Source organism: Schistocerca gregaria, chromosome 2, assembly GCF_023897955.1.
Source record: "Schistocerca gregaria isolate iqSchGreg1 chromosome 2, iqSchGreg1.2, whole genome shotgun sequence".
Taxonomy (NCBI): Eukaryota; Metazoa; Arthropoda; class Insecta; order Orthoptera; family Acrididae; genus Schistocerca; species Schistocerca gregaria.
The window spans coordinates 677,653,595-677,677,159 of NC_064921.1; the positions used below are offsets into that span (position 1 = coordinate 677,653,595).

General features: G+C 37.4%; 1 protein-coding gene across 3 annotated transcripts in view; it reads left to right on the plus strand.

The window, feature by feature from the left end:
• LOC126334741 (chorion peroxidase-like) overlaps positions 1-23,565 on the plus strand; it is a 407,382-nt gene that overhangs the window by 369,685 nt on the left and 14,132 nt on the right. For all 3 annotated transcript variants that reach the window (XM_049997290.1, XM_049997289.1, XM_049997287.1), the window contains exons 8-11: positions 3,359-3,670; positions 7,610-7,792; positions 21,158-21,310; positions 22,694-22,868. In XM_049997290.1, coding sequence (XP_049853247.1) covers positions 3,359-3,670; positions 7,610-7,792; positions 21,158-21,310; positions 22,694-22,868 — 823 coding nt within the window. The remainder of the gene's footprint in view (positions 1-3,358; positions 3,671-7,609; positions 7,793-21,157; positions 21,311-22,693; positions 22,869-23,565) is intronic.

Genomic DNA, 23,565 nt, shown 5'->3' on the forward strand with positions numbered 1-23,565 from the left:
CTTGCATCAAGTGTTCTTCATGCAGTTCTTCATGCATTTTGCTACAGTTTTCTTGCACTGCAACTTCTCTGTATACAACACATCATCCATTTTAAAGCTTCATGAAACTTCTACTGTTGTTGAATGACATATAACACTACCTTTTGGCTCATCCAAAGCTACTTTTATATCTCGACACTTCTCTCCATGAATAATGACATTGAGGAGGATTACTGGGTTGGTTGCACCAATAATCACACCCTTTTAGCCATAGTTCATTTATTAACCTTAACACATACAAGGATCACAAAGAACTGAACTGAATGTGGTGGAACAGCCAAAGATAATGCTTAGAGTCCAAAAATGAATGCATATTGATGGTGACAATTCCATCAGTGCCACAACATGCTGCATTCTGTTTGCTAGGAACTCTTCAGTCAAATCCCACAGCTGGTTTGATATTCTGTACACTCATATTTTCTTCATTATGCAGCTGTGTGGAACTGTATTGAATCCCTTATGGAAATCAGGGAATACAGCATTAAACTGGGCATCAGTACCTGCTGCTTACTGGGTCTCATGGTGAACAGCAAGAGCTGGGTTTCACTAGTTCACAGTTTTTAGAACCCATGTTGATTCCTAAAGAGATGAATTTTGGTTTCCAAATATGTCATAATACATTCTACAACAGACATATGTATGAGTTTTGTAGTTTTGAGCATCTGTTTTATGACCTTTCTTGAAAAAAGGAATGACCTGTGCTTTTTTTCCAATCATGTGGAACACCTCACTCCTCTGGAATGTCAGTCATTTTCATTAGCTGGTTAAAATCACATGTGCATTATTGCCACAGCTGCTCAGTTAGGTAGTTAACCTTCTTGGCCATTATTGAGTAACAAGAAGATATTGCATTAGGACTAAACAATTAGCTCCCAATTATTACTGTGGTGATTTTTTATATAATATATGTTCACCTTTTTATGTTCCAGGAACTCATATTCTACATGTAAAAATATATTTAAAATTAATTGCGTTATTACAACAGTATAAGAAAAAAGATAGATTGCTGCTCACCATATAAAAATGGCAGGTTGAATTGTAGACAGGCACAAAGAAAAGACTATTAAACATTTAGCTTTTGCCAAAGACTTCTCCATAAAAAGAAATACACACATTCAAACAGTGGAAAATCCAGGATGGAATGTAACAATACCAGAGAAGGAAAGTTGCTACTCACCATATAGCGGAGATGCTGAGTCACGATAGGCACAACAAAATGATTCACACAATTATAGCTTTCAGCCATTAAGGCCTTTGTCAGCAGACACACACACACACACACACACACACACACACAAACACACACACACACACACACACACATGTCTGCAGTCTAAGTGTGGTTTTAGCTCTCTGAGACTGCAGACATGTGCGCAAGTTGCATTCGCGCGCGCGCGCGTGTGTGTGTGTGTGTGTGTGTGTGTGTGTGTGTGTGTGTGTGTGTGTGTGTGTGTGAGTGTGTGTGTCACGACTCAGCATCTCCACTATATGGTGAGTAGCAACTTTCCTTCTCTAATACACACATTCATTCACACAAGCAAGCACACCTAACACACACGTGATCACCATCTCTGGCAACAGCAGAAAGTCATGGGAGACATACAAAACAAGGTATGACTGGAGACAATCACTCACCACATAGAGAAAAGGGTTGGGCAGTAGCTTGGTAACATGAATGTTGTTCAAAATGGCATTTTTAAAGCCTATATATACGAGACAGAAAGAGAGATGGGGGGAGGGAGACCCTTCCCCTTCCCCTTCTCTCTCTCTCTCTCTCTCCCCCCCCCCCCCTTCTCTCTCTCTCCCACTCTCTCTCTCTCTCTCTCCCACTCTCTCTCTCTCTCTCTCTCTCTCTCTCTCTCTCTCTCTACAGTTTTAAACCTCCTTAAACACATTCTTTGAGACAAGAGAATCTCACATTGCTGTTTCATGTAATATTCTTGACACAAGTTTTCCCTTTTATGTGCTTCTCATACAAACTGATTTACCAGCTAATCAAGAACACAGTTTTTCTTAATTTTCTTCATAGTATGTGCAAGAAATGAAGACCATCTAAATGCCATTTAAAAATGTGAATGTCTCATGAAATTTGAAGCAGACATTATCCTCAATCACGCAGCCTTATGTAATTAAGGTGCACAATCTCTATAGTTTCATTTTAATAACCTCTATCCATGGGATTTAAATAATCATATGCAGCAGATTTAGTCAACTAATGTTTAACACCAGTGTTTGTGTGTTTCAATAGCCTTTATCCCCATCTCATTACATAAGTTACTACATTCACTGAAGAATATAAGTGCACCAAGGTATTCAGTTCCAAGTACAGGCAACAGTGTCTCATTTCATCTATGAAAGTATTTGTTCTTGATGAAATTATAACATGTTCTATCACATAAGCTCCTTAGTATTTATACAATATGTAATGCGAAATCAACACAAAGTGGCCAACATATATTCACTATTAAGATGAGGATCTTGTTGTAACCCTCATTTTGGATTACAACAATTACTGAACATAAATAATTTCTGTAACATCAGTGCACTTAACATAGTCAATTAGTCTATGAACCAAATAGATACAGTTCTTGGCAAAATAGTTGTCTGAACCACTATAGAAATTATTTGGAGAGTGTCTTAGAGTAAGAGAGCTAAGTCGAAGCACGACTTAGTTGGATAACCAAATTTTGTAGTCAGATTTATATGTAGGCATGAGATGGCAGAACTCCCAACTTCATTACCTGCTGCAGTAAACACATAGCAAACAGCTGGTGCTGCATGATCCACTTGTATAGGTGAGTTGGATAACTGTAACTGAGACAGACACAGCTGCTTAAATGGACTTATATATGGGTCATGAAAAAAGATTATGAAAGTGACCAGCCTGTGACATTGACATGGTTCCCACCAAAGGTGCCCTTGCTGGATGTGTGTGACATTACAAAAAAATGATAGTTTGCTAGTTGACAGATGACACTGGAAACATACACAAACAAAGAAGTGGTGATAATGCTATCTATCTTTTGGAAATAGAAGTTCTTTCATCCTGTAAGGGTGAGTAATCAAAAATATTCAGTAACTATTTAGGAAAGTCACGCAGTGCTTTAGGTTATACACAGAACTAGAGGGAAAACTGCTAATGTTGCCATCTATCAATGACTATGTCTACTTTGATCAGCAAACTCAAGGTTTACTTTAGCTTTATTTGACTATAATAATGTTTCCATACTTCTACTTTTTCTATTCTTTGAAAAGCTTAGACTACAACAGCACCAAAATTTTTAAAAATAAACTTTGTCATCATATCCTTGCATTACAGGATTTCTGCGCTACACACGGATGCAGTCACGTTTACCACTTCCCCCACCTGCCACAGGGCACTCATCCCCTGAACTGTGTCGTTACAATTCTGGTGTTCGCTGCTTCAGTGCAGGAGATCATCGTGTTAATGAGCAACCAGGACTTATTGCTATGCATACTCTATGGCTGCGTGCACACAATAATTTGGCTACAAAGCTCATTGGTATAAATCCACATTGGGATGATGAGAGGATTTATCAAGAAGCACGAAAGATTATCGGTGCTATGATGCAGCATATAACATATAGAGAATTTCTGCCTATTGTGTTGGGTAAGTATACATTTAAAGACAAACTAAGACTGTCAAGTATATTAACCCAATGATGAAAGTCATCTTAAAAGTTGTATGATTTAGCTTATACCAACTGACAACAGATTTGCTGTTTAGACTGCAATGTGCCTTATTTGTGTGCCAAACTCCCGTTTAGTATGAAAATATGGAGTATGGACTAATGTACGATCTTTCACAATTCCTTTACATCAGCTAACTAATCATATGAGAGACTATCACTTACCCTATGGCCCAATATTATAAATGCTGACAATGCTAAATTAATACTGAAGGGTGAAGAGACTAGTGCACTTACAAATAAAATTGATTACAGGTACTATGCCAATAGGTCATCAAAACAGTACTTCGCATTACATGTTTACAAGAATGAAATATAACTGTTTATCATTCAGCCTCACATTGAAAAATTATTGCCTTAAAAATGGCAGTTGAGATAGCATATGATCACATTCCTTTACACTCTTTTAAATATTTCGCTCAGTCCTAATAATCACAAAAAAGTGCTAGCCAATCCCACAAATCAATCGTCACATGTGAAGCTGAGTACCATTGCTGCATCAAAGCAGTCATTCACAAAAAGTTGAAGTGTTGCAACAGTGAGAATCTGTTGTCAAATTGATGTAAGCTATTTCTACATCCCAACTGCAACAACAAAACAGTCACAATTTCAAGTGCTGCAAAACACTTGCACTGAAAAACTACCAAGCCGCTGCTCACTTACCAAGTTCATGACTACAAGCAAAAGACAAATGACAATGAACAAAACATCCTGAGAGCATATGTCCCAATCTTTAAAAACTCATCAGAAGTACTGCCTACCCTTTCCAACCTCTTCTCTTTTCACTTTAAACTGAAATAAATGGCCCAGCATTTAAAATGTTACATAATTCACAACTAAAATATGCAAAAAAGCACCTTTTTGTGCCATCACTTGGAACTTCACAAACTAACTTTAGTTGAGTAGTTTAGTTACTGCAATTAAAACATATATTTGATAACCATGAGATTGTGGCATTAAACAATAATAAATTAATGTACAGATTATTACGATCTACTCATATAATCCATTTTAGGAGCCCTTTTAAATTGTATGCGTAAATTTTTTGCATGTGCCTTGCCTGTTTTGAGTAAATGGTGGTTTTATTAATGACCACTTTAATTAATTAGTGAAATTTCAACTAAAACATCTTACACTAAGTATCTGATATGTAGGATGATAGGGATCTTGTGGGATAACATGAGTGTCTGTGTTTATTATTGAGATCCAATACCATTACCAAATCAAGAGATATAAAAATTTGTCATTACATCAAATGAGTAACTTACATACCTTTCATTTGATGTATCACTTATTCACATAGTCTTCTGCATTTGTAAATACTCATCAACTAGATAGACATTGATTCATCACTGAGTCATCAATAGGCTCATGAACAAGATTGAGAACATTGCTAACTTTAAGATAAATACTTCTTCGGAGCTATAGAGTACAGATACACTGTACGCATACATTATCTCAGCTGACTAGATTGTGTCAGCACTGCAGCTCAACTTGGATGATACAAATGTGGCGCCAATGGGCTCATTCTGGTCACAGGTGGAAGGGGAACTCATTCTGCTCACAGGTGGAAGCTGTAGAGCACAGAGCACATTGACGTGGAAGAGTGGAGTATGAAAGGGAAATAAGATGAAGAAGTGGATGACTGTGGAGAGCAGAGTTTGAGATTAGATTAGATTAGATTAATACTTGTTCCATAGATCATGAATACGACACTTCGTAATGATGTGGAACGTGTCAGGTTAATAAAAGATGTCGGTACAAGAAATTACATTACACAAAATATTGCATCACACTAATGATTAAGTTTTTTTTTACTTAGTTTATATTTAAAAATTCAGCCAATGAGTAGAAGGAGTTGTCATCTAGAAATTCTTTTAATTTATTTTTAAATGTTAGTTGGCTATCTGTCAGGCTTTTGATGCTGTTTGGTAGGTGCCCAAAGACTTTTGTGGCAGCATAATTTACCCCTTTCTGTGCCAAAGTCAGATTTAACCCTGCATAGTGAAGATCATCCTTTCTCCTGGTGTTATAGGTATGCACACTGCTATTACTTTTGAATTGGGTTGGATTATTATCAACAAATTTCATAAGGGAATATATATACTGTGAGGTTACTGTGAGGATCCCTAGATCCTTAAATAGATGTCTGCAGGATGACCGTGGGTGGGCTCCAGCAATTATTCTGATTACACGTTTTTGTGCAATGAATACTTTTCTACTCAACGACGAATTACCCCAGAATATGATGCCATACGAAAGCAGTGAATGAAAGTAGGCATAGTAAGCTAATTTACTGAGATTCTTATCACCAAAATTTGCAATAACCCTAATAGCATACGTAGCTGAACTCAGACGTTTCAGCAGACCATCAATGTGTTGCTTCCAGTTTAACCTCTCATCAATGGACACACCTAAAAATTTTGAAAATTCTACCTTAGCTACAGACTTCTGTTCAAATTCTATATTTATTACTGGAGTTGTGCCATTTACTGTACGGAACTGTATATACTGTGTTTTATCAAAATTTAAAGAGAGTCCGTTTGCTGAGAACCACTTAATAATTTTGTGAAAAACATCATTTACAATTACATCACTTAGTTCTTGGTTTTTGGATGTTATTACTATACTTGTATCATCAGCAAGCCAGGTGAGTAGAGTTAGGGACTTTGGACAGGGACGGAGGCAGGCGAGGAGCAGGGAAAAGTGAATATTGAGGCCAGGAGGATTACAGGATTGAAGGATGTATTGTAAGGGCAGTTCCCATGTATGTAATTCACAGAAGTTGATCTTTTTGGGAAGGATCCAGATGACATGGGCTGTGAAGCAGCCATTGAAGCAACATGTTGTTCCATTGTGTTGTCAAATCCGCTCTTGGCCACTGCTTGACAATGACTGTTCACTTAGCTGGATAAGTGATTGGTGGACATCCCTACATAAATTTATATTCATCAAGGACTTTCCATTATCATATCTATATTCATTTGTGTACTGTAAGCTTCTTAATTAAAACTGTGAAAGAAAAAACTTTCAGAGTTTTTGGTACAGGAACAGTCACAAGGTGTCAACAAGTTTGTTGACAAAATAGTTTGCGGGTGAAGAGCCAGATGTCAGTATCCAATGAGTATAATTTTCTGTAAGTGACCACATTGCCATCATCAAATGCATGTGATGATGGCAATTTGGTCATTTGTATCCATTGGACACTGACATCCAGCTGTTCACTGTTGAAGTATTTCATGATGAATTACACTGGGAGAAGTCAAAGAATCAAAATGAGTTTCTTCACAAATGCAGCAGTTTAGGGGACTCAGATTTTCTGTAACTTTACTAAACCAAGTGCAAGGTCAATCACACTGAAAACAATACTTTCACAGCTCACTGAGTGGAAATAATGACCTGAGTCTGCAACCCCCATTTCACCTGACAGTACTGTACTGTCAAAATATTCTTGCCCATCTCCAGTGGCCTTACATCTTCCTGTCGAATTGTCCTGAGGCTTACTAATTGATGACAGAAAGATGGCATTAACTTACAATGTACATGTTCTATATATCCATCAAATAACAGAACTGTCTTCATTCTGATAGTTGCCACCCACTCTGCATTGAATAGAGCCTACTCAAATGCGTAGAAAACTCAGAAGAAGTCCATTGTAAAGACTGTTATTAAATGAGCAATTTAATTCTCATTGTTAGAATGTACACACAAATATTATGACTTATTTTTCTAAAGCTATTACTTCTTGTTATATATTTATATTGCTAAAAATGACCAAGTGGACATAAAATACTGCTTATTTGCAACAACTAAAAGCTACTGCCTCACTGAAATATCTTGTTTTCCTTTTCTTACTGTAGGACAAGATGTGATCAAACTTTTTGAGCTGAATCTGACCCAGAAGGGGTACTACAAGGGTTACCATATAAAAGTGAACCCAACAGCACTGAATGCATTTGCCACAGCAGCTTTTCGTTTTGGTCACAGCCTGGTGCAGCCAAGTCTTCTTCGTTGTGACAGTAGACATAGATTATTGCCTTTCAGTAAGTATTCCTTTTATTTTGTTTTATCGAAATAAGTAATACTAACAATTTTTAACTATTAATTAATTACAAAATTGATCTGGTAATTAAAAATCATTAGTTCCTCTGGCTATGAGGGCACTTCTAGGTGAGTATTAAAATGTTGTACTGGTATGATAAGATTACCCATAAGAAATTTGTATGTCTGTAAAAAGATCAATGAGCAAAGCATATAACAACTTCCACCCTCATACCTTAGCAAAAGAGAGCGTAGATCTTGCTGAGAACCTGAGACAATTCTGGTCCTACATAAAATTGCTAAGCAGGCTGAAGGTTTCTATCCAGTCACTTGATAACCAGTTTTGCATGGCAATAGAAGATAGAAAAAGGAAAGCTGAAGTTTTAAATTTCGTGTTCTGAAACCATTTGTGCATAAGGACTGTACAAACATACTGTTGTCTGCCTGTCACACACAGAACCCCATATGAAGGACATAGTAATAGGTTCCTTGGCATAGAGGACCAACCAAAAGAGTTAGAAACAAATAAGTCACCAAGTCTGAATGTGATGCCAATTTGGTTTTACAGAGAGTACACTATGGCATTGGTCCCTTATTAGCTTGCATTTATCATTAACCTTCTGCTCAGCACAAATTCCCTAGCAAGTGGAGTGAAGTACAGGTGATTCCTGTGTATAAGAAGGGTAAAACAATGGACCAACAAAATTTCAGGACAGTTTCCTTCACATTGTTTTGCTGCAGAATGCTTGAACACAGTCCAAGTTTGAATATAATAAATTTCTTTGAGATGGAAAAGCTTCTGTCCATAAATCAGGATGGATTTAGAATGAATTACTCATGTGAAACTCAGGTTGCCCTTTCCTCACATGATACCCTGTGAACCATGGAAGAAGGAGAATATGAAGAGTCCATATTCCCAGCTTTCCAGGAAACATTTGATACTGTGGCCCAGTGCAGACTGTTGATGAAGTTATGAGCATATGGAATAAGTTTCCAGACATTCGAGTGGCTCAAAGACATCTTAAGTAATAGAACCCAGTTAGTTATCCTCAAAGATGACTGTTCATCAGAGACAAGGGTATCATCAGGAGTGCCCCAGGAAAGTGTGATAGAATTTCTCTTATTCTCTAGATATACGAATGATCTGATGGACAGGGCGAGCAGAATCTGCAGCTGTTTTCTGATGGTGCTATGGTTTATGGGGAGGTGATGTAGGTGACTGTAGGAAGATAAAAGATAATTTCTAGTTAGTAGTAGTAGTAGTAGTAGTAGCAGTAGTAGAGTAGTATGGTAGTAGATATGACGAATGAAAGCTTGCTCTAAATGTCGAAAAATGTAAGATAGTGCAGGTAAATAGGAGAAAGAATCACATAATGCACAAATACAACATTAGCTGAGTGCTGCTTGAAACAGTCACACTGATTCAGTATTTAGGCATAATGTTTCAAAGCAATATGAAATGAAATACTACAGCACTCGCCACAGAGATAACTTCAAACTTCCAACACATCATTTAAAACTTTATGCCCAAATGCCAGAGTATATGGCATTAAAAATTTTCAGTACAATAAAAGGCAGTAATATATTTAAAATGGAGATTAGTTCACTGAAAAGACTGCTCTACTCTTCTGGTGGAAAAGTGTTATTATTCTGTCAATGAATTCATTGAGGACAGCTTCACAGTCTGAACACAGGGATTTTATTACATGTATTATTTTATGTACATGTGTAGCTGTAACTTAGAAATGTAAAATATAATGTAAACTTTTGTATTTCTCTCAAAAAAGTGAAAATTTTTTTTGTAAACCTTGATATGTCTCCTGTACATCAAATCAAATGATTTGAAAATTGTACATAATGAAATGAATAAACCACATATCACGTAACACAAATGAGAACATAAGGATGATAGCAGGGAAAGTGATGGTCAACTTTGGTTTATTGGGTGAATGTTAGGAAAGTGTAGCTCATCTATAGAGGAGACCAGAGAAGGTGAATGGTTGACTCTGGTTCACTGGGAGAATGTTAGGAAAGTGTAGCTCATCTATAAAGGAGACTGCATATAGAACACTAGTGCAACCTGCTCTTGTGTACTGCTTAAGTGTTTGGGATCCCTATCAGATCAAATTTAAGGAAGGAATTGAAGCAATTCAGAGGCAGGATGACAGAATTGTAACCAATAGGTTCCATCAACACGTGGGTATTATGGAGATGTTTCAAGGACTCAGATGGGGACCCCGGGAGGGAAAATGACTTTTTGTGAAACACAGTGGAAGAAATTTAGTGAACCAATATTTGAAGCTGACTGCACAAGAAAAAAAAATTGTGTGCCACCAGTGCACATTTCATGCAAGGACCATGAAGATAAGAGAAATTAGAGCTTATATGGAGGCAAACAGACAGTTGTTTTACCCCACTCTGTTTGCACGTGGAGCAGGAAAGAAAATGACTAGTATTGATACAAGGAACCCTCCATCATGCACCATATAATGGCATGTGGAATATGTATGTATGTAGCTGCAGAAGCTATCTTTGTAAACAGTCATGATTTTAAGGTGTATTTACTGACAGGTTTCAATATGTTGTAACGACACTCAACCATAAAACTGGAGATAAGCAAACCATTTATTTTTACAGACATGTTTTGCTCTTCCCATATTTTAAGAGATTTTTGAGAAATTGGACTATATATAATATTGATCCACTGTTGTGAGTAGAACATGTTAACTGCCTCTGGTTTGACTTTAGTATAGGGTTCTTCACTTATAGACACATACAAGGTGTGAGAAAAGACTTCCATGGAGAGCTAAACAGAACAGTTTGATCTTGGTGATATATTCTATGACCTTATCAATGCCTTAGATTGTACAGACTGTGAAATTCTACTTGATAAACTAAAATGTTATGGCTTTAGTGGCATCCATGTCTGCCCCTGGTAGCTGAGTGGTCAGTGTGACAGAATGTCAACCCTAAGGACCCAGGTTCAATTCCCGGCTGGGTCGGAGATTTTCTCCGCTCAGGGACGGGGTGTTGTGTTGTCCTACTCATCATCATTTCATCACCATTGATGAGCAAGTCACTGAAGTGGCATAAAATCGAAAGACTTGCACCCGGCGAACAGTCTACCTGACGGGAGGCCCTAGTCACACGACATTTACATTTTTAGTGGCATCCATCTAGGATGGATGAAATCTCACATTCATAGCAGAAAGCAGTGTTCCACAATGACAGACTGTGCCACAGGTATGAAAATAATATCAAAATTAATGAACATAGCACTGGCATCCCACAAGAATCTGTACTAGATCCACTCTTGTTCTTAATATAAGTAAGGTATCTTCCAGTGACTTAGGACGACTATTCATAAACAGTAATGCTTGCTGATGACACAGGTGAATTAACCCATTGACTTACCAATATTTTTACCAATAGTCAACCCTATATTTACTATCTGAATTTACAAAAATCAGCATTTTTGTCTTACACACCTTTGTCAAAATTATATAATTTTTTGACAGAAATTCTTTATAAAAATATCCTTGGCATTTATCAAACCGATGAGGAGTGAAGATAATACTGTTTTAGAAGTTTTTGTTGGTGTGGTTTACCCAAAAAATACAGTTTTATGCAGTGCCACTTAACATTTCTCACACTCATACATTGTATTATTTTTCTCCTTCCATGCTTTGCAAACTACACAATTTCTGGAGGGTGTTTTCTTGATGGAATTGACCTAACAAAATCTGAAAAATATTGCTTGTAACTCACAAAATTTCATAAGAAATTGAATGTGTTGTACACCACTAAACATATTGATTTTTCAGTTTTCCAATGGTATATAACATGTCATGTCATGTTTGTTAATGGAGAAAAAGAAACACTAAGAAAGAGCTATAGCTGCTCAGCCTGTCTCACAGCTGGCAATGTAACAATGGACTTGGAATCTGTGACCAGCTGTGAGCTGGCTGTATAAGCCAGTGGGTTAATCAAGGACCCAAATTCAGTCTTATCAGATACCAGATACAGAACATACCTAGCATTGCTTCACAGCAAACATTTGAAGACCTGAAACTTCCTGGCAGATTAAATCTTTGTGCCAGCCTAGAACTCAAAGCTGGGACCTTTGCCTTTTATAGGTAATGTCTCTACCAACTAAGCAACCCGCCTGCACAGCCCTACTTCTGCCTGTACCTTCTTTCTTCAATGTAGTGCTAGTCCCACAGACATTCAAGAGAACTTCTGTGAAGTTTGCAAGGTGGAAGATGAGGTACTGGGAGCAGCAGGACTGTGATGGTGGGTCAAGAGTCTCCTTGGATAGCTTAGTTGGTAGAGCACCTGCCACAAGAGGCAAAGGTCCAAGTTTGAGTCCTAGTCTGCCACACACTTTTAATCTGCCAGGAAGCTCTACAAAAGAGTGTGTTGAAAACAGTACAATGTGTGAGGGTAAGTGATACATGCAGGAGTCCCAATGGTGTTGTCCCTACAATATCTCAGACTTAGACTTCATTCCTCTAATGGTAAGTAGCAAATCAGGCTAAAAGTTTCAACCAGCAAACTAGATCAGGTGCCAGATTTTCAGCTTCATCCCAGTTCATAACCATGCACTGAAGTTTCTTTGCAAAAGTTTGTTTCCAGTTATTATGAGGTCTTCCTCTACTCTTGTGTCCATTGTTGGTTTCCACAACAGTGCTCAGCACTAGCTCCACTGCAAAGCAAAAATTCATTCTGTTGTTTAAAACTTAACCTCACAAAGATTTATATTATGCAGTTTTAAACAAGCAAGAAACACTTACTAGCACCAGAAGCAGTCATTAATGGTAATATACTAAAAGAAACACACTATGTAAAATTATGTGGACTCCAACTGGGTAATGTGTTAAAATGGCCTCAACACATATATAAACTAATCAAAAAGACCGGATCAGCACATTTTGCTTTTAGAAATATCTTTTGTTAGATTACTGGATTATTTTACATACTTTTACTCTCAGTTATGTTTTGAAATTAGCTTCTGGGGCAAAGCATGTAAAGCAAATTAAGTTTCTAGCTCATTAAAGGAGTTTTCTGAAAACTATCAAGATTTTTTGAGGGTCTCTCAATGACTCTACTATTTGGTGATGTCTCCGTTACTCCTACATTATTTCTATTTTTTTTTTTTTCTAATTTCCTTACCATACATAAAAAAATATATTACAATTTCACAGTACAGTCTATTGCTGTACAGATTACAGATAAAGTAGAAACTGATCAGTAATATATTATACTACAATTTATGCTGTTAAGTAAATAACCTCACATCTTGCAGAGGTGTATTTAAGGTTCTTGGAATTTCTACAGTCAGATCTCAGTACACTATCTCATTCCTGCTCTGTGTAGCTGACAGTAAAAATCAGTTTCAGCTGAACTGTGAGCCACACAATCTCAATACAAGATGACAATGATATTCATGCAGATAATGTCTTCTAGTCCAGGGTTTAGAGTGAATATAATTCTGTACTATCATGCGAAGGTATTCAACAAGCTCTCATCTAACAAAAAGCAAGAAATTAGGAATCCTCATCAATTAAAAAGAAAATTAAAAACATTTATCATTGACCACTTTTTAGGCAAATTATCTGATTATTTAGATACAAAGATTGGAAATCCAGTTAGTTACATGGCAAGTTGCGTAATAATTAGTTATGTATTGTAATAGGCCTCTGATGTTACAAATGTAGGTAACTGTTTTCTTTTCTGTGAATCATCTTCAATACTAGTAAAACATTTTTGAAGTTCAAACATTTATTCACTGTGTTTACGATTTATTGCTCTTTTGCACCAGCCTCAGATGATACTTCATTCAGTTGTTTGTTTGATTCCAGCTGATGTCTCTTTAATTAGCTCAGTGACTGCATGTCCAGACAATAGTGTTAGCAACCTCACTGCTATGGTGGGTTGCCAGCAGGCATGCACCAGCCATGCCCAGCACAAAAGTTTACCTGCACTGGCTGTTGGAATGCCCTTGGTCCAACTCTGAATTCTACAGTGACCCTTGATGATCTGTCAGTGATGTACCTGGTGTCAGTAGTCGTGTGGTTGGTTGATGTCCTCCCTGCCAGCCTCACAGGTTTCATCACCTGGGGATGTCCAGGTGTTGAACAGGAAAGCGGACTTCAAGAAGCCCAACTGCTAGCTTGTGTATTGAAATTCAGTGCTAATAGCACTCTGTGAGTGGTCTTGTTGGAAGACAGTCAGTTTACTTATCAGTCTATGATAGGTCACAAGCTGTGCGAAGCTCATCAGGTGAAAACTGTCACCTTGAATACATCTTTGGCTAGTTCATTGACTGTGCTGAAGAGTCTGGGATATACATTCACTACAGTGTCATAATCATACAATTCAGTGATATTGCTGTGAATGCCATGGTCCCAGTGACTCACTGATGTGAGCTGGAAAACTGAAGTATTTAAAGAGAACTAGTACGAGGCTATATTGAATGGTTTGATTCATAATGACCACATTTGCCCTCTTTTTTGTGCCATATTCAGGTAGCAAGCTGTTAACTGCTGTATCAGGTCCTTGCTATGTGTTCTTGTGTAAGACACAGAGTTTCTTACACCATGACATACAAAAAAATAAAAATACTTCTCTCTCTTCCCTTGGTTTCATGTCAAAGACTTCTTTTGCTGAATGCATACTTCTCACTCGGCGGAGGTGGCATAATGCATTGCAGGCCAGACCTATTTGCAACGTGCTGGTATGCTTCCTGCTTCAGCCAACGTCTTTGGCTTAACTTGATATTCCCCATAGCAATTCGAATAAGTTTTAATAAAAGTTTGTAATTTCCTGCTCATTATTATTCTATGCCACAGCACTATTTAACAAAAATGTTTTCCAAAGCATTGGATTTGTCACTAACTCACAAAATCACATGTATCTGGTGCAATCATTCTAACATTGTTATGCTACATTGTGATGGTTTATTGTTCATGCAGTGTCTAGATTCAGTCCACATCCCTGAAGATTCTTCTTGATGGTATCTGTAGATCACAATGAATGAATGAGTGAATGAATAGATGGATGCAGAATTACATATTTAGAGTAATGAGAGTTAAGAAGAATGTGTCTCTCAGAGAGCATACTTACAGTTATCAATGTTGTTTCTAAGGTATTGGAAGTCATCTACTTGTGCATTTTATTACTATACAAACTTTTTGATGAAATCCTAAAATATTTCCTACTATTTAACAACAATTTGCAGGAGACACAACACAGAAGGTTTTTTTTCAATAAGTAGTAAATAGATGCACTTCACATTGTTCATTTTATTGAAGCCTTGCTATTTCAAGTTAAGATTTCAGTTTGCTGAATAATACAAAAGTTTTACGTATTATCTTTGGTTAAGTTTCTTTTTTCATTCACAAGTTCTAGATGAGTTACTAAATACCCCCAACACTTACACAGCAACCTAACATAAAACTAAATTTAATCGGTAAACAGTTTTGAACATTATCAAAGGACAATGAGCTATGGAAGAATAAGAAAATAACAGATTTGAATAATGTCACACAGAGAAGGAAGTTTCTTAGAACTCAAGGTTAAAAAGAGGTTACAACCAGATTGTAAGTAAAGTGAAATAAGTAGGCTGCAGATAATGTTTGAAATAATGATAAATTAATGAAACACCAATGAAGAGAAGACAAAGAGCAGAGGATATTTCACATTTTAACTGAAGAATTACAAATGAAAAAAATATCTGCAAGATGGGTGCCATGACTCTTGATGCTGGATCAAAAACGCATGAGAATGGACATATCGGAACAATGTTTGGCCTGTTTTAGGAGAAACAAACAAAATTTTTAGCACCAGTTTGTGACCACAGATGGAAATTGGGTGCACTACTATGCCCCAGAGACTAAACAACAGTCAAAGCAGTGGAAACATGCTGATTCTCCATCGTCAAAGAAAGCAAATAAAATTCATTTGGCAGGGACAGTCATGGCATTAGTGTTCTGGGATGCAAAGAAGATTCTGTTTGTAGATTATCTCCCCACTGCACAATTACTGGAGAATACTATACTAAACTCCTGGGCAAATTGCAATAAAAGATATGTCAAAAAAGGCCAGGTTTAGCAAGGAAGAAAGTCATCTTCCATCAAGACAATGCTAGCCCACACACGTGCCATCATCATTGTAAAATTAGGTGAATTAAGAAATGAATTGTTGCCACACCCGCCTTTTTCACCTAATATGGCTCCATCAGACTTCCACTTCTTCCCAAAACATAAAATTTTCCTTGGTGGATGAAGATTCACGTCAAATGAAGAACTGATAGCCAGAGTTGACAACTATTTTGCAGGCCTAGAAATGGGATTAAGGAACTGGAACATCATTGGACCAAGTGCATTAATCTACAAGAAGACTACATTGAAAAATTTTAAAAAAATTCAGTGGTGTAAGTACTTTTTTTTCTATTCGATTCTGAGAACTTTTCAAACCACCCTCATAGTTGTTACTATTGCTTTCTAGAACTTATGATATGTATTACTAATGTGTATTATCTGCCTATAACTATACATTCTCACATAAGGTTTCTGGTCATACCAGAAAGTTGAACATTATATGCTGTTGAGCTTGTCCAAGATATGATTGCTTTCATGGTAAAAAGATGAAGTTGAAGCACTGGTATTAGGAATGTGCATGAGACATATTTAACTCTGACAGTCTTTGGAACAAGAGCCAGAGATCACTGAACAACCATTCCTCAACTAAGACTCACAATAGTGGTCATAAATTGAGTGGACAACAAAAAGGTACATTGACAATATAAGGAAAAGGGTAGACTGCTGTTCACCGTAACGATGATACACTAGAGTTGCAGACAGGCACAACAAAGAGGCTGTTACACATTTAGATTTCAGTCAAGGGCCTTATTCAGACCCGTCTGAGCTGCCAGTGATGGCAGTTGTGTATGTGTGAGGTGCACTTGCTTGTGTAAATGAGTGTGTGGGGATTTCCTTTCCTGAAGAAGACTTGGGCTGAAAGCTAAATGTTGAGTTGCAGATAGGCACAACGAAAAGACTGTGTAACAGTCTTTTCGTTGTGCCTATCTGCAACTCAACATTTCATCTTTTTCCTTATATTGTCAGTAGTCCAACCTGGAGTTTCCAATGTTTGAAAAAGCTACAATGGTTGATACTGAAAGCATCTTCAAAGAGAATTCATATCTGGGTACGACAGCACAACATTATCTGTCATCACTAGTTTTTATTTTCATTTTTAGTTGCTTGTTTGATTGGCTATCATGTAAACTGAGTTTTTCTTCTTTGAAGTATTACAAATATCTTCTTTCCAATCCATTCTCTTCTCTCTTTTTTTCATCAAAGATTGCATACATTTTTGATATTGTGCTCTTCTACATGTTCTTTTTACATTTCAAAATTAATAAAGTTGGATGTTTGCTATTGGCAAATGTGCTTGAAGTCAGGCAACACTGGCAGGCTCTTAGGAGAATGCTGAGTTATCTCAGACTTTCTGAAGAAACGAAGGAAGGATACAGCAGAGAATGTGAGCGTGTCTGTCAAAGTCCAGATTAAGAGAGACCTCTGTTTACCATGGAGATTCATCTTAAACTTATACAGACATTATCTGCCATAATATTTGTCTGTCTTCTAAGACATTTTTACTGTGGACCTATAGAAAGAGGACCTCCCCCCATGAACCATGGACCTTGCCGTTGGTGGGGAGGCTTGCGTGCCTCAGCGATACAGATGGCCGTACCGTAGGTGCAACCACAACGGAAGGGTATCTGTTGAGAGGCCAGACAAACGTGTGGTTCCTGAAGAGGGGCAGCAGCCTTTTCAGTAGTTGCAGGGGCAACAGTCTGGATGATTGACTGATCTGGCCTTGCAACATTAACCAAAACGGCCTTGCTGTGCTGGTACTGCGAACGGCTGAAAGCAAGGGGAAACTACAGCCGTAATTTTTCCCGAGGACATGCAGCTTTACTGTATGATTAAATGATGATGGCATCCTCTTGGGTAAAATATTCTGGAGGTAAAATAGTCCCCCATTCGGATCTCCGGGCGGGGACTACTCAGGAGGATGTCGTTATCAGGAGAAAGAAAACTGGCGTTCTACGGATCGGAGCGTGGAATGTCAGATCCCTTAATCGGGCAGGTAGGTTAGAAAATTTAAAAAGGGAAATGGATAGGTTAAAGTTAGATATAGTGGGAATTAGTGAAGTTCGGTGGCAGGAGGAACAAGACTTCTGGTCAGGTGACTACAGGGTTATAAACACAAAATCAAATAGGGGTAATGCAGGAGTAGGTTTAATAATGAATAGGAAAATAGGAATGCGGGTAAGCTACTACAAACAGCATAGTGAACGCATTATTGTGGCCAAGATAGATACGAAGCCCACACCTACTACAGTAGTACAAGTTTATATGCCAACTAGCTCTGCAGATGATGAAGAAATTGAAGAAATGTACGATGAAATAAAAGAAATTATTCAGATAGTGAAGGGAGACGAAAATTTAATAGTAATGGGTGACTGGAATTCGAGTGTAGGAAAAGGGAGAGAAGGAAACATAGTAGGTGAATATGGATTGGGGCTAAGAAATGAAAGAGGAAGCCGCCTAATAGAATTTTGCACAGAGCACAACTTAATCATAGCTAACACTTGGTTTAAGAATCATGAAAGAAGGTTGTATACGTGGAAGAACCCTGGAGATACTAAAAGGTATCAGATAGATTATATAATGGTAAGACAGAGATTTAGGAACCAGGTTTTAAGTTGTAAGACATTTCCAGGGGCAGATGTGGACTCTGACCACAATCTATTGGTTATGACCTGTAGATTAAAACTGAAGAAACTGCAAAAATGTGGGAAATTAAGGAGATGGGACCTGGATAAACTGAAAGAACAAGAGGTTGTACAGAGTTTCAAAGAGAGCATAAGGGAACAATTGACAGGAATAGGGGAAAGAAATACAGTAGAAGAAGAATGGGTAGCTCTGAGGGATGTAGTAGTGAAGGCAGCAGAGGATAAAGTAGGTACAAAGACGAGGGCCGCTAGAAATCCTTGGGTAACAGAAGAAATATTGAATTTAATTGATGAAAGGAGAAAATATAAAAATGCAGTAAATGAAGCAGGCAAAAAGGAATACAAAAGTCTCAAAAATGAGATCGACAGGAAGTGCAAAATGGCTAAACAGGGATGGCTAGAGGACAAATGTAAGGATGTAGAAGCTTATCTCACTAGGGGTAAGATAGATACGGCCTACAGGAAAATTAGAGAGACCTTTGGAGAGAAGAGAACCACGTGTATGAATATCAAGAGCTCAGATGGCAGCCCAGTTCTAAGCAAAGAAGGGAAGGCAGAAAGGTGGAAGGAGTATATAGAAGGTTTATACAAGGGCGATGTACTTGAGGACAACATTATGGAAATGGAAGAAGATGTAGATGAAGACGAAATGGGAGATACGATACTGCGTGAAGAGTTTGACAGAGCACTGAAAGACCTGAGTCGAAACAAGGCCCCCGGAGTAGACAACATTCCATTAGAACTACTGACGGCCTTGGGAGAACCAGTCCTGACAAAACTCTACCAGCTGGTGAGCAAGATGTATGAGACAGGCAAAATACCCTCAGACTTCAAGAAGAATATAATAATTCCAATCCCAAAGAAAGCAGGTGCTGACAGATGTGAAAATTACCGAACTATCAGTTTAATAAGCCACGGCTGCAAAATACTAACGCGAATTCTTTACAGACGAATGGAAAAACTGGTAGATGCAGACCTCGGGGAGGATCAGTTTGGATTCCGTCGAAATGTTGGAACACGTGAGGCAATACTGACCTTACGACTTATCTTAGAAGAAAGATTAAGAAAAGGCAAACCTACGTTTCTAGCATTTGTAGACTTAGAGAAAGCTTTTGACAATGTTGACTGGAATACTCTTTTTCAAATTCTAAAGGTGGCAGGGGTAAAATACAGGGAGCGAAAGGCTATTTACAATTTGTACAGAAACCAGATGGCGGTCATAAGAGTCGAGGGGCATGAAAGGGAAGCAGTGGTTGGGAAAGGAGTGAAACAGGGTTGTAGCCTCTCCCCGATGTTATTCAATCTGTATATTGAGCAAGCAGTAAAGGAAACAAAAGAAAAATTTGGAGTAGGTATTAAAATTCATGGAGACGAAGTAAAAACTTTGAGGTTCGCCGATGACATTGTAATTCTGTCAGAGACGGCAAAGGACTTGGAAGAGCAGTTGAACGGAATGGACAGTGTCTTGAAAGGAGGATATAAGATGAACATTAACAAAAGCAAAACGAGGATAATGGAATGTAGTCAAATTAAATCGGGTGATGCTGAGGGAATTAGATTAGGAAATGAGACACTTAAAGTAGTAAAGGAGTTTTGCTATTTAGGAAGTAAAATAACTGATGATGGTCGAAGTAGGGAGGATATAAAATGTAGACTGGCAATGGCAAGGAAAGCGTTTCTGAAGAAGAGAAATTTGTTAACATCGAATATAGATTTATGTATCAGGAAGTCGTTTCCGAAAGTATTTGTTTGGAGTGTAGCCATGTATGGAAGTGAAACATGGACGATAACTAGTTTGGACAAGAAGAGAATAGAAGCTTTCGAAATGTGGTGCTACAGAAGAATACTGAAGATAAGGTGGATAGATCACGTAACTAATGAGGAGGTATTGAATAGGATTGGGGAGAAGAGAAGTTTGTGGCACAACTTGACTAGAAGAAGGGATCGGTTGGTAGGACATGTTTTGAGGCATCAAGGGATCACAAATTTAGCATTGGAGGGCAGCGTGGAGGGTAAAAGTCGTAGAGGGAGACCGAGAGATGAGTACACTAAGCAGATTCAGAAGGATGTAGGTTGCAGTAGGTACTGGGAGATGAAGCAGCTTGCACAGGATAGAGTAGCATGGAGAGCTGCATCAAACCAGTCTCAGGACTGAAGACAACAACAACAACAACATAGAAAGAGGAATGTCAGTGCCAACTGCTTAAATTGATTAATAAAGTCCTGTGTTTTAATATCTTTGTACGATTTCCACGTGAGCAGAAATGCTGTCTTTCATAGTCAGTTTTATAGTCATTAATATCTAATTATTATTTTGTAATTAGGTAAACCATGATGTGCATTCTCTGTGTAGTGTTAATAGCATCCCTAGAGGTGTTTTGTAAAAGTGATATGTTTAACTAATTAAACTACTCAAATGGAGATGAAAGAAAGTATCTTCTTACATAATGCAAATTTATAGTATTTTAAATTCTGAATCTGTTCCTCCAAATACTGATAGCCTTCCTGTAATTTTTATGAAAAATAAAAATGATAGCTTGAGCTGTATAAATCTTTACAGATGCTTCACTACATGAAGAACTTACTGTTCCAACAGATATTTATAACACAGGATCAGTGGACCAATTATTACTTGGTATGTGTGTTCAACCTGCTCAGAAGAGGGATGAATACATCACAGAACAACTTACAAATCATCTTTTCCAGACACCATGTAGGTATAACACATTATAAAAAGTTTATGTATCTTGGTAACGTTTAATTTATTTTTGCCTCACCCAAAAAAATAAACGTTGGCCTAAATAACGGACAACACACAGTGTTCATTGAGAAAACTGCATTTGTTGAAGTAACAGGCTAAAAGTATTAGTTTTCAGAATCAGAATTTTTTTTCATGTGGCAAAGAAAGGGAAGGGATTCCACTACTTTTCCTTTACTATCTTGAAGCTAGATTTTATTTCTTAACTCCTTTTCATGTCTGCGTGTTTTTGTGATGGGGACCTGCTCATGAACAGGTAGCGTCTTCCTACCATTCTTTGAGAATTGCATTATTCCTCATCTATAACACTTAGGATATTGCTGTTTTATGTCAATGCTGAATGGCATTATATTAAGCAGTAGTATAAACTATATTTATTTATCTACAACAGTTTAATTACTACAATGATATGATTACATGATAAATTTTAATGACATGTTTAATTTTCAGCACCATTATCTGGGATGTGTGCCTAAAATCACTCAAACTGTGTCCAACTTCTACAAACATCAATAGAATTATGTTACACCTAACATGATATGGTTTAGAGTATAATGCATGCAATTATTGATGGTCATTCTTAAAGAAAATAATAATTATATGAAATAGTTTCTTTGATTCCTCAGACATACTCCAAACTATAAAATGTGGAGCATAAAATAGTGCTATGAATGTTGGGAGAGGCCTGACACACTTTGAGTCATATTAAATATATGCTGTCCCAGATAATGGTACTGAAAACTTAACATGTCTTCAGACTTCATCAATAAACAAACTGTTGTAGTAATTAAATTATTAAGGACAAATAAATACAATTTATACTACTGCTTAACATAGCACCATTCAATGTTGGCGTAAAACAGTGACATCCAAAGTGTTATAGAACAACGGCAATGCATGCTGAAAGTATTGGATGAAAACGATACCTGTTCACTGGCAGGTTCCTAGCATTACTACTACTAGTGTATGTCTTCATTAATATAGTTACTAGGCTTGTTGTATAGGACTTTTCCCATTTGCAATGTATATGTCTCTGCTAAATGCTAGACCAGTAAATTCAACATACAGAAATATTCAGTCTGACATCTCATTATCACAGTTTCTTCAGATATGAACTTCAATTTTCTGTTGCTTACTGTCTTAGCTGATCTAGATTGTTCTTCACTTTGTTGAATACGACAGCATATGCCCCTGTATTTGATTTTATTGTTCAGTTGATTGACACAAACACTAAACCTCATCATTAATTGCAGTTTTTTCATCTTCATATCACCAAATTACAAGGTTATTTCAGGATAACTATTCTCATGACATGAAGTTTGGATTGCATTTTTATAGCTTATCATTATGGAATGGATCTGGCTGCACTCAACATACAAAGAGGTCGTGACCATGGCCTTCCACCATACAACAGCTGGAGAACACGTTGTGGATTGCAGTCATTCTCTGACTGGGACCAGCTTCTCAAAGTCATGTCTCCTGAAACAGTGGTGAAACTTAGAAAGGTTTACAGGTAATATTTCTTATTTCAAGTAGTTTTAAAATTTAATATAAAGTGTCTATTTGTCACTGCCTCATCAAACACTTAGGAATTGCACATTTGACCAGTATGATAATGAGTAATGCTAAAACGAATACAAACAATTTTATATTTCAAAACAGTCACTTTCGTACAGTGGAGTTGTTTGCACGTAACTTCTGTGCTGTTTCATAAGAGATACAATAAAATTTGGCAGGCATTTGCACAATGACATGAAGTGCTTTTGCAAGTGTGACATTAGAGAACTGTCACTGTATGATAATGAGTAATGCTAAAAGGAATAAAAACAATTTTATACTTCAAAACAGTCACTTTCCGTACAGTGGAGTTGTTTGCACGTAACTTCTGAGTTGTTTCATAAGAGATACAATAAAATTTGGCAGGCATTTGCACATTGACATGAAGTGCTTTTGCAAGTGTGACATTAGAGAACTGTCATTGCACAAGCGGAGAGACTGGATTCTGAAAATAGTAACATTATTGTAGCCATAAGAAATTGGAACATTTTCTTTTTGTTGTTGTTGTGGTCTTCAGTCCTGAGACTGGTTTGATGCAACTCTCCATGCTACTCTATACTGTGCAAGCTTCTTCATCTCCCAGTACCTACTGAAACCTACATCCTTCTGAATCTGCTTAGTGTATTCATCTCTTGGTCTCCCTCTATGATTTT